The sequence below is a fragment of the Vollenhovia emeryi genome, unplaced genomic scaffold (genome assembly GCF_000949405.1).
Source record: "Vollenhovia emeryi isolate VEMERY1.0 unplaced genomic scaffold, V.emery_V1.0 DF939145.1, whole genome shotgun sequence".
Lineage (NCBI taxonomy): Eukaryota > Metazoa > Arthropoda > Insecta > Hymenoptera > Formicidae > Vollenhovia > Vollenhovia emeryi.
Window position 1 is genome coordinate 1,985,028 of NW_011967221.1, and position 12,192 is coordinate 1,997,219.

The following is a 12,192-nucleotide window of genomic DNA, read 5'->3' on the forward strand; positions in this document are numbered from 1 at the left end:
TTACATGGAAACAAACGAATAGATTCGATTAAATTGTACATCCGATAAAGAATATGATCAGTACACAGTAAAAATAAAATGATAATGTTAACATTTTTTACATGTCCCAAAAAGTCCACTCTAAATTTTAAGTTAAAACAACATTTATCGAGTGTGTTACTTTTTGATAAATTATAAATTATTTAAGTTAAATTAATAAGTTAATTAATCAACAGTGTACTTCACATTTACGTTTATGTTCTTTCAACCTTAAGTGTGATGTAAAAAAAAAGTCGGGATAAGTAAACTGTACGAATAGTTACAGATCAGAATAGTTGAAATAATTTTTAAGAAATGTCGATATTACACGTTCTGGTTGATTTCGTGAAATAGTTGTGTTAAACGAACTCAAAATAATATTAAATTTTTAAATAATGTACATAAAGTGTCAAGTTATTATGTTAACGTAAATATAACACATAAAGGTGTTACGATAATAATAACATATACGTTTTGTGTTAATTTTACATTGAAGTAAGAATCAAATCTTGGTAACACAAGAAAATTTTAACATTTAAACACACTATTTTCTACTGTGTATATTCTAATTTTTCGATCAAATTTCATCGATGCATTTCTTCAGATCAAAGCATCTTTCATTTAATCGGAAAAGATATTAACCGTTGGAGATACTATTTATTATAATTGGTTTGTCCAATAAAATTTTTTTCTCAGTGTAGAGAATTGTTTTATGAAAAATTTGTGTACATTTAATTTACACTTCACAAGAGAGTTTAAAAGTCTTGAAATTTTTGCACTTAAAAGTAAAAGTCTCGATGTATTTTTTGGGATAAGCAAATGAAATGTAACGAGCTTACCGTTGCCATTACCGCTTCGAAAGGGTTAAGATAACTTCAAGACTAGCTTCTATCGTGAATTATCAAATCCTACATAAACGTTCGCCGTTCTCTACCGTAATGTCCGTGACGCGGTGCAATGAGCAGTGTCTGTTGTAAATCAGGCGTGATCTAAGTATGAGAATCTCTCTAAAGTTTTATTGTCTGGTTGCGCAACTGCTATCGGTAGGTAGGTAGACGAATTCCCATTGCGGGCGTCGCAAAAAATTCTCTGCTGACAGTGTCCATTAGAATTTAAAGCTTATTATGATTTCAAAAAGCGTAATATACAATTTTTGTAAAACGACAAGTAGTTAATCCTATAATCGTGTTCTGCGAGCAAGACTCAATTTAATTAATCTTATCATCAAGTCTTTCGAAAGTCCTTCCGTCGCGACTCTAAGTTAACGCATTCCTGATCGATACACTACGAATTAATACGCGCAGCGTAGAGACCGGCGAGGATTAGTTGCTTAGGTTAACAGCTTACTTAACCCTAGGTTGACCTCCCCACGAATCAAATGGCATCGAGAATAGAAGACGTATAAGCGTTTGACAATGCGAGGCGGGACATGTCCTGCTGTTTTTCGTTACAGATCCCATTGTCCTTTATCTTCATATATTGTTCCCGCTGTTGAGGTGGAAACCTTGATTCGTTTAGTCGTCTTTCCGCTTTCTGAGCTTGCCCTCCGTCTGAATGGTCCTGGAGACCAGGTCCACGCAACTGCCCAAGCCCGCAATGCCGTTGCTTTTTGTGGCCACCTCGCTGTCCTTCCCGAGAATCTTGCTGAGTGTCATGATGTAGCTGCAGGCGATCCTCAGTACCGATAGCTTCGATAGCTTCTGGTTGTGCGAGTAGGCGGGTATCGCGTGTCTCAACGTGTCGAAGGCCGCGCTGATGGTATGCACCCTGGTTCTCTCTCGAGCATTCGCCTCTATCCGTCTTTCTCTCGTCATGTTCTTGTAATTTCTCTGCTGGCCGCCCTGGTGGTGGTGTCTCGACGCGGAGGCCACTTGGTGACTCTGGTGACTCCGCTGGCTCGGATGAGTCTCGTGATTTTGATGATTATGACCGGACGAAGTCGCCAACAAGTGCTCCATCATGTACGACGGCGTTTTCTCGTAGGAGCCACTGACGGCGGGATGCGACGGCACTCTGGGCGCCTCGTTTCTCACCACCAAGGACAACGGTTCATCCTGCAGCCTAGGATGCGCTAGAGCGATGACGCTCGGCGGAGTCGACGTCGTTGCTGCTGTTGGCGTTGTCGAGTCGAACAACCTCTGACGAGGCTCTCGTCGCGAGGAAACAGCCGATCGATCGTGGTCAGTAGCATGCTGGAGTCTCCTAAACGATTCGTGTAGCCTCTGCGTCGTCTCGTCTTGATCTCCCCTCCTCTCTTCTTCTTTTCCCTCGCTGGACAATGGCGTTGTCGTCAACGTCGTCGACGTCGTCGCAGTTGTCGTCGCTGTCGAGTTGGAAATCGTGCTCGTCACCGTCGTCGTCGACGAGGACGAAGTCGCGGTTGCCTTGGACTCGTTTTTGTAGGAGGCAGGAATCCACGGTCGGAAGGGATTTGGCGTGCTCAGCGACCTGGTCTCCTCCTGATCCACGGTGGTCTCCTCGGAAATAGGCTCGAACCGTCTCTTCTTCAATGGCGCGGCAATGACTGCCGGTTCTTGGATCTTTCGCGGCTCCGCCAGCTTCCGCTTGTTCCGCAACGAGATCGGTGTCACCTGCACTTCGACACTGTCCTCGGACGAGGTAGGCGAATGCAGGCTCGATCTGCTGTCCTCGTCGACGCTGCTGCAGGAGCCGCTGTCCCTCTCGGAACCGGCCATGACACCGGCTGTAAACGAAATACAGAAAGATACGTTAATCATGGCTGTCCTACGAGTGCTGCAGATAATAGATAGATGACAATATAGAAAGATGTAAGTAATTAACTAAGCCGCACAATTTAACTCTTTCGTTCCTTTTTTTTATATGCCGAATCTAAACACGTAATCAAGATTTTTCCACCGGCCTTTCGATCGTTATGCGCACGTGTCGTATTGTGACATTAAAAAATGTACACGGAGACAATTTTCTTTTAGAATTTATCCTGAAAATATTGCAATCGTGAGACAACACGGCATTTCCAAGAATTTTATGAGCTTTTGAAATTTTACCTAGTTTACTCTTCGCTATACATGAAATGTTACAGAAACCACATCGTTCGCCGACGCAACCAATCAGATTATGATCAACGCAAGATTAATCGCTTCGAGGAAGTCGCCGTTGAAATTTAACGCGGTGCCAGTCTCCGCGCGCGGACGACGCGTAGATGAATAACGTTCTTCGGTAACACAGGCGCGTTACGAGATCCTATCGAATTCTCGCACTATTGAGACCGCGTTTCGCAACGTGACGGAGGACGATGCCGGCGGCGGCGGAGACGCACGTGTTTCCCTCGCGATTCCGTGGGCGGAACCGCGCTTCGGACACGCGGGGAGGCTTTCTGCTTTGATGCGTCATCCAGCTGGTACCATCTGGCGCGCACGCAGGGACCCGACCCGAGCGAGAGAGGATTATAATACACTCGCGCCGTCCTCGCTCCTCTCCTCCCGTCCGCTTCGCCGACGACCCCGAGCCGACTCGGATTCCAAGGCGGAGACTAATTTCGCTGATTTTAGTATCGCCGGCGAAGACGCTTGTCATCGCGCGAACAGTTTCACCTCGCCGTCGTCTTTTCGTCTGACGCACTTCGGAAGGGGTCAGGAGCGATTCCACGTACTTGTTATTGCACGCATGATTTTTGCGCTTTTAAGGACAACGAGGTTTCCTACACTGAAAAAAATTTCTGGTTGAATATGGACGAATCAGATAATTCCTTTAGGATTTACCAGAATTCCTGCAATCCTACAGAAATTCTGGTAAATCCTAAAGGAATTCTGGTAAATCCTAAAGGAATTATCTGATTCGTCCATATTCAACCAGAAATTTTTTTCAGTGTAGAAAATGACAGGACTGTGGGTGTTCCCAGTTTCTCTCGGTGCTACTGACAGTACTCCCAATAGACTCGAGCATTCAGTATCAAAGAATTCTGTTTTGTGTGTTTTTAGCAGTGGGGGTGCTAGCTTAATGTTAACTCAGCACCCCCACTTTCAACATTAATTTCTTGCGAAAGGGTTGAAGCAATAAATTTCGGACTAGGGCAATAAATTAGCAGTATATTAGCACTAAATTTTTCTACAAGTCCGACTTCGATCTTTAGTGGTGGAGGTGCTAGATTAATGTACGTATCAAAGGAAAGGGGTAGATGGTTGCATTTAGAAAATAACCCCTATGTTATTACGAAGGATACCGAGGTTTCATTTGAGAATGACTTTCTGAGAAGCCAAATACAGTAATAGCGTTCAGTATTGGCAGTAGTGCCATAGTATAACTAGTACGCCCACTCTGTCATTTGTTTTGTTTTGCGTCGATCCTTTCTGCGCATCCGCCATTATTTTGGTGGAGCCAATGAGCCGGATGTCGTATGTGTGGTAGTGTGAAATCAGTGTGACAGGATTTTATACCAAAAACATGGCGGAATACCACGTGACCGAAACCGAAAAGATCAAAAGACCGACAGAGTGTGGGCATGCTAGTTATACTATGATGGTACCGAGAGCAAATGGGCACGCACCCTGTATACGTACAGTTTTTTAAATGCCCAGCGATTCTTGGAAAAGCTGATCGGGGGAGCCACGCGCGTTTCGCAAGGGCGACGCGCGCGCGAGTCGAGAATCGCGAAACTGTATACAACGCGCGAATTATCAAGCCGGCTGACGTAACCGTCTTGTTTGTGTAACAAATGCGTATGCAAACACGACGGTGCGTAATTTTATCCGGCGTCAGAGCGGCGATCGCGATTTCATGACCTTTCTCACATTTCCCGGGACCGCGAGACGCGTAAAATTCCGCACGAGCGGCGCGCGATCTTTGACGCTCTTCCCGCGATTACGCTCAATTATTCGGCGAGTCTCCGCGCGGTGGCAAACCCCGGTAGCGAGAACGAACAGTCGGTGCCCGATGACGATCGGATCGGAGCCAATAACTCACACGAGCCGGTGGTCGCTGACTGCGCAGCGGCGCGAGCGTTGCGCATTGCGCATGATGCATCGGATTTCTCGATCGCGGATCGCCGGCGCCGCGGCTGGCGCGATTCTTTCATCTTGCCCCATCTCGCTTTCGCACTCGCCCTCTCCGTCTCACTCGTCGGTCTCCTCTCCCGAATACGATCGCTGTGAATCGGAATCAGTTAACATCCTTAAGAGGCGTCTGGCGGTGTATTTACTCGAAATCGAAGCCGGCGTTTCTCCGCGAGCTTCTTTTATTAGCTGGCTCTTTTTCTTGGGATTCTCCAATTGACGTAGCGCTCTAATTTTCATCGGAATAATTTGCAAGCGGAAAATATAAGATAAAGTAGAAATATTCTATTTTATGTAAGCAAATCAAACCATTTAAAAAATTTGTCGACAAAGTACGATTGCGCAATATACAGGGTGTCCCAGGAGGAAAGGTCAATATTCTGGGAGGTGATAGTATCGGTCATTTTGAGCAAAAATGTTCATATGAATATATGTCCCGTTCCCCACTGCTTCCGAGATAGAGCTGCTTGAATGTCTCGTATATTTACTTTTTTTCTGTACACTTGACCCTTCGTCCAACCTCATAAACGTCTGCGGGAATACTCTTATACGTCTGTTGACTGTTGTGCCGATAACATTGTAGAAACGTTCAAAATGCCTCGCATATTCACAAATCTCGAGCGAGCAACACGCCATGTTCACACAAGAGTTGAGAAATTTATTATTGTATGATCTGTAAAAAATGTATCACTTGAACGACAAACGTTAGAAATAGTACGTGGTATTTCTTTCTTGTCTATAATTTTGGAACTGTACATTCAAATAGCTCCATCTTGAAAACAGTGGGGAATGGGACGTACATTCATATGAACATTTTTGCTTAAAATGACCGATACTATCGCCTTCCAGAGTATTGACCTTTCCTCCTGGGACACCCTGTATAACGTGCAATTGATCAACTAGTACAAATTGTTTAAACGCATGTATTGGTTACAAAATTGGTTACAAAATTGGTTACAAAATGGAATGTTTCTAGGCGCACATTAGGCTTCATTTTCGTTCGTGATGACTAAAGTGTAATTGGAAAATACGCCGGTAAGTTTCTCGGTTCTCCGATTAGAAATCCAAGGGTCAAATGGCGTATGCTGGATTTCGATCCTGCGGTATTAATAAACGCCATTTTCCACCCCGCTCATCTCCGTCGCTCTTCCTTGTCTTTTTCTCGTGTCCTCTCCAGAGAAACAAGCCGGGAAGAGCAAAGCACGGCCGCCACATGACGCTGGCGCCAACCTCGTCTGTTCGTTGCTCTCCTTTTATTGCCTTTCCGATAGAAAGAGAGCGAGAGAGAGAGAAAGGAGGATCACGATCGCGACGTGAACGGGCAACCGGATCGTCTTTCCTTTCTGGTTGGCGATCACGCTGACCCCGCGAACGCGACGCTTTCCCGAAAACCTTTCGTAGATGCCGCGTATCTTGGAAACGGTCCAACCGAAGGGCTCTCGCACGGAATTCCTGCGAGCGCGGTAAGTGCCATGCCCGCCGATTCGAGCCAAACATAGATTCCCCGTCCGCCGTTGCGACCCGAGCGCGACTTCCCCGCGACGCGATAAGTCACGGGTTAAAGCTGGGTTAATTGGAACGAGACTCCAGTTTGTTCAATGCCGCCGCGAAACGTCTACGGCCCCTCTTCGTCGCATCTTCTTTCGCCACCGAGCAAATTGGAGCGGAAGAAAGACGAATTGTAATAAGGAGAGAGAGGGAGAGAGAGTGCGAACAAGCGAGGCGGAACTGCGCCCGAGCAAGTGAGATAACGTTACTGGCCACCTGGCATCGTCTCTGCCCGCCGCGTGTTAGTTTAGAAGCGTTATCGCGCCGATAACAAGGCCGCACTCTCGATAGCGGCCATCTGCCACCGCCATTCGCGACGATCGTTATTATTGTTTAACGAACGGAGAAGTCTCTCGCTCGTAATGTTTACTCGAGCTCGCTTATTACCGATGCACCGATATCTCGAGCCACCGACGCTACATTCTCGAGACTGGTCGAGTATCGATTTCTGCTTAATTTATTACTCGAGTTTTTTGTTTCTATAATTACTTTGAACGACGCGGTCGGAGCGAGAAGCGCGAGTATTTTCGAAGACAGTATCGTAGCACCGACGCCAATTAAAGTAACGACAATCTGCTAAATTTATGCATCTCTACGCAGAAAAGGAGGTTTCATCGTAATCTTATCGCGCGCGTAAAAACGAAAGGTCGCGTGGAAAGGAAATTATCGCGACGGTGCCGGGAAGAGTTTGGGTCACTCGAGGTCATCAGCAGGCGCCGGCCAAGACACATGCTCGATCATCGGCCGATTCATAAATATCGATCGGACGAAAAACAAAAGAACGAAATCGACGAGGTCGCGCGGTTACGATTCGCTACGTGTCACCGATGCGACTTCTGTCATTCTAAGCAGGACGGATCTTCCTTCTAAATCTTCCGAAAATAGACGCTGCCCGAAAATTTCGTTTCCATTTTCAGTCGCCATCCTCTGTTCGAGGTGAATTAGCACAGTGACCGTGATAAAAGATTTCTTCGAGGGTAGCGCGGTTGAAGCGAGCATTTTCTTCCAAAAATAGGAAACAATTTAACGAAAAATGTCGCGAAACTGGATCGTTCGGAGTTTAAGTTATAACCGGATGAAATGACTGAACGGAGATGAACGAGGAGGACACGTGCCGGTTTTTTTTCCCTCTAGAAACACAAAATTAGACCGCCTGAGGTTCGGACGCGGATCGAGCCACGTGGAGCAATTTTGACCTAGAAAGGGTCTCTCTCTCTCTCTGCAGTTTCTAGACGGCTAATTGAACAACGATATCCCGCTGGGTACCGTCGGTTTTTAGAGGGCGATCCGTCTGCGGGCGCTCCTCTCGTACGTGCGCACTCGGAGTCGCGCTCGTGCCATTTCGCCAACGAGCTCGCGGAATGCCTCGGGACCTCGTATGTACCTCCGCCGTCTCGGTCGCATTTGTTCAAACACGCCGGGCACATCTGTGCAAACTCTCGCGCCAGAGAACGTAACGGCTTGTAACGCCGACCTTCCGCCGGGGTCTTCCGTCGCGCCGGGTGCGCATCTTCCACGTGACGCTTCGTAGAAGCGTCCTTCGTGGAAAAATTCTTTTCACTTGACGCTGCGTCTGCCGCACAGCTGTGTTTGCCAGATCGAGATCATTGTTACGTGTCGTTGCCTCGGTCCAAAATCATTTCTTAATCATTGCGATCTCTTTTATGGAGGACGAAGTTAACTGGAGCGTTTTTTTTTTTGGTTTAATTTAGTAACTCGAGACGCATTATTATTTACCGTGGCGTTTATCAATCAATCAAATCCGAGGGGGAAACCGCTGACCAAAATCTTGTACACCAATGCCCACACTGAAAAAAATTTCTGGTTGAATATGGACGAATCAGATAATTCCTTTAGGATTTACCAGAATTTACCTACCATTCTGTAGGATTACAGGAATTCTGGTAAATCCTAAAGGAATTATCTGATTCGTCCATATTCAATCAGAAATTTTTTTCAGTGCACTGATGCCCAGTTTATCTTGTTATCTTATTTTATCTTCATAATGCCCTAGCAAGGCCTAGTGCCTAGTACTCTATCGCTCTGATAACTTGCTAGTCTATGAATTTTTCCTTATTTTCTTAATTGTATTATACTCGAAAAGGACCCGAAAAGTAAGGTCGAAACGTAGTAACGAATTCAATAGAATTTGCCAGGCGGGTTGACAATAAGCTCACTGTTTTAAATTTTAATCGTCGCTGGCGACTATAAGTGAGTTTTTTTTTCTTTCTTTAATAAGTTTCGTTAGTTTATTTATCGATAATCCGATGCAGACTTGGAATAGGATATTTAAGGATTTCAAAGAAAATAAAAATAAATCCGATGCTCTCTCTTTCATTCGCGAGAGAAAGAAAACGGGAAACTTGGTTTTCTCCTTTTAATTAAGATGGGAGCATTAAGGGTGCGTCCCACGTGGAAGATTGAAGAGACGGCGAAGGCGGGAGCACGTGGAACGTGTTGGAAAACTTCTGTCGAGGGCTTTCTATAGAACCGAAGTGGCTAAATATAAAGCACGCGGAGACGGCTCTCGCGCACGTGGCCGAAATTTAATCGTTCTCGCGACGACTTCTGAAATCGTCGGTGATAATCGCGTGCTTGTGAGATGTGAAATTGTTTAGAAAGCAGCTACGCCCCTTCTTTCGCGCAATAACGTGATGTGCAAGGAAACATCGAAGAATTTGATAAGCGATAAGAGATTCGAGCGCAATCTATAGCCTGGATTGCGAAAGATTCGATGAAAACAGGAAAAAAGAGCACGTGCGCGTAGAATGATCGACGCGTCTAATTAAAGTATTCGCTATGCACATTTCATAATGTCAATAAGTGCGACAATAATATTAATATCGATATTCAGTTTATTCCCGCTTGAATACGTACAGCACAGTGCAACGGAAAATTATTAAAGTCGTTATTTTCCTGGATCTCGAAATCTCAATGTGCACGAAGAGAATGTTCTCTTAAAATTTATTTCTTGATGAATCGGAGCATTTTGAAGAACTTTAAAAGAGTTTTTTTTAAATTTTACTAGTAAAATGTATGATAAAATTTCAAAAAAATTAGTAATTCTACTTAGTACATATTTTAGTAGTAAAATGTATGGTAAAATTTGAAAAACTCGTAAAATTTTTCGAAATGCCGTGTTGTCCCACGGTACATGACTTTCAGGATAAATTTTGAAAGAAAATTCTCTCCGTGTGATATATTCGTGAAAGAGATATTATATCTATATTATTATACATACCATAGGATGTATCTAATATTTCTAGTGAACGTTTCACGTTAATAAACCAGAAACAATCTTAAAGCGCATCTTTAAGAGACCGCAGCCTCGTCTACAATGGTTGAAGTTGCAGCGTTGCAACGAGGGATTCAGCCAATATGTAATTAAAATACGACAAAAAGAAAATAATCTTGTGAAAAAGTCAGTAATAAAATATTTTACATATATTTTTATTATAATTTTGACGTATATAATATTATATGTGATTTTTTAAATAGAATTTCTATATACCAAATATATTACATATATTTTTACCTACATTAAAAAATCTATTTATTTCCATGGGGAAGACAATTTAACATTGTTCTCGCGATAACATACGAGTAGATGTTATTCACACCGGCTGAATCCTGCGCCGCGGCAGCTCGCGACTCCGCGGACCATTGTAGACGTGGCTCACGTCTTGAGCTCAAATTGAGACGCCGCTTCTGTCTCGTCGATAGGCGGCTCGCGGAATGAAAAGCGAGCCGAGCTGAATAAGGGGAATAAGATCGCTCTCGATCGTAGATCACCCGCCAGAGCGGTGTTTCCGTCATCGCGCTGGCAATATCGCGGACGCCTGTCTGTCAGCGCCGGCCGCCTTTTGCGGAATTATAAAGCGCCGGGCCGCGCGACGTCGACTAGTTCGCGTAATTACGCGACGCCAATTGCATCCGGCGCCGAGCGTTCGCCGTGGGCCGCTAATAATCACCTGTTACCGCGTCGTAATAGCGACGTAATACGAGGCTCCGCGCGATCGCCGGAGCGATGACTTGGATCGCCGACCGATACGGCTACGTGTCGTATCGCACGCCTAATGACCCCCCGATACCGCGGCACTTAACGCTTGCCTAACGAGCGGTCTCTGTTAGCGATTACCGTTTTGACGCGTGTCAATGCGTTTCGCAGTCGCCGCTACGTGGGCGCGTTTACCGTCGCCTTCGCCGGCGTTATTGGGAGAATTATGCGACAGCCCGAGCGTTGATTTAAGGCCGCGGCACGTCGCGCGTGGGCGCGAAAGTGCGCGCGCCGACCGAATTAAGCGTCTGATTATTCTCCTCTGTTTCTTTTTGCCGGAGCGACGGGCGGCACCGCGAGCGCTGCGCGCACTATTCGTCGCGCTTGCGAAAATAACCGGCGTCAGGGTATGTACACGCTGTAAAAGACGTGGGCTTGAATTATAACAAGGAATTTTCTTACAGTCAATTGTTCCGCGGCGTCGCACGTGTTGATAGAGGTATTTTCATAGTTTTCTCCCAACGACGTGCTAGCAATTCTTATTCTGCCAATAATAGAATAATCGCCGATAAGAAGGCGAATACCTGGGAAACGAAATAATTATTCTTTTGTCGCGACTCTGATGAAATTCCTCGTCATTTTGTTTACTTTCAACAAGTCAGATCGTCGGTCGAGGCTTCGATAATTCGACAAGACTGACTTTGTCAAAATGGACCTACTAGTTATACTATGGTGGCTCTAAAGGCCTGCGTCCACGATGCTAGAACTTGGACCAACAGGCTTTAACTTTATTAACTTATCACAAAGTTTATTACCCGTTTTGCACTTTGGGGCTATGCAACGATTCGTCATTATGAACTATCCAGGACAATTTGTTGGACTGTACACTGGCCCATGCACTAGCGTTGAATTTAAGGGGATGCTGGAGTGATTCTGCGGCGGCAAGATTGCGCACTGAAAATGTCTTAAATTTTGGCACACATCCTCCCCGCCTCAAAATCTGCCCGAGTTTCGAGACCCGTGTGTGTAAGACCGTGGTCTCAAACTAACAATAAGCCAGATACAAACGGATTTCGGTAGCGTTGAAGAGAGAAATTATGCGCAACGTGGGGACTTGGGGAGAGGCTAGCCCTCGCTGTCGCGCTATTATATTCCACTCTCGTGTGGCGGCGCGTCGCGTTTCCGCCGGAGGCTTTCCGCGAAGCGAGCGGCGAGCCGGAGAAGAAAAGGGAAGGGAGGAAGAAATAAAAAAAGAAAGAAACAAGTCTCGCCGATAAATCTCGCCGACGCGACGCCCGCCGTGTGCGGACGCGGCGCCGTTTCACGTACATTAACCTAGAACCCCCACCACTAAAAATCGAAGTCGGACTTATGGAAAAATTTAGTGCTAATATAGTGCTAATTTATTGCCCTAGTCCGGAATTTATTGCTCCAACCCTTTCGCAAGAAATTAATGTTGAAGTGGGGGTGCTGAGTTAACATTAAGCTAGCTACCCCCACTACCTAAAAAACANAGTCATCGAATTCAAATATACGGCAAAATTTAGTGCTAATTTAGTGCTAATTTATTGCCCTAGTCCGGAATTTATTGGCTCCAAA

The 12,192-nt window shown here is 45.4% G+C and overlaps 1 protein-coding gene across 2 annotated transcripts in view; it reads right to left on the bottom strand.

Moving 5' to 3' along the window:
• Positions 1–492: 492 nt before the first annotated feature.
• Positions 493–12,192, bottom strand: part of LOC105566364 (mucin-5AC) — a 28,447-nt gene continuing 16,747 nt past the window's right edge. For both annotated transcript variants that reach the window (XM_012020291.1, XM_012020290.1), the window contains exon 2: positions 493–2,722. In XM_012020291.1, coding sequence (XP_011875681.1) covers positions 1,533–2,714 — 1,182 coding nt within the window. In that variant the 5' untranslated portion in view covers positions 2,715–2,722 and the 3' untranslated portion in view covers positions 493–1,532. The remainder of the gene's footprint in view (positions 2,723–12,192) is intronic.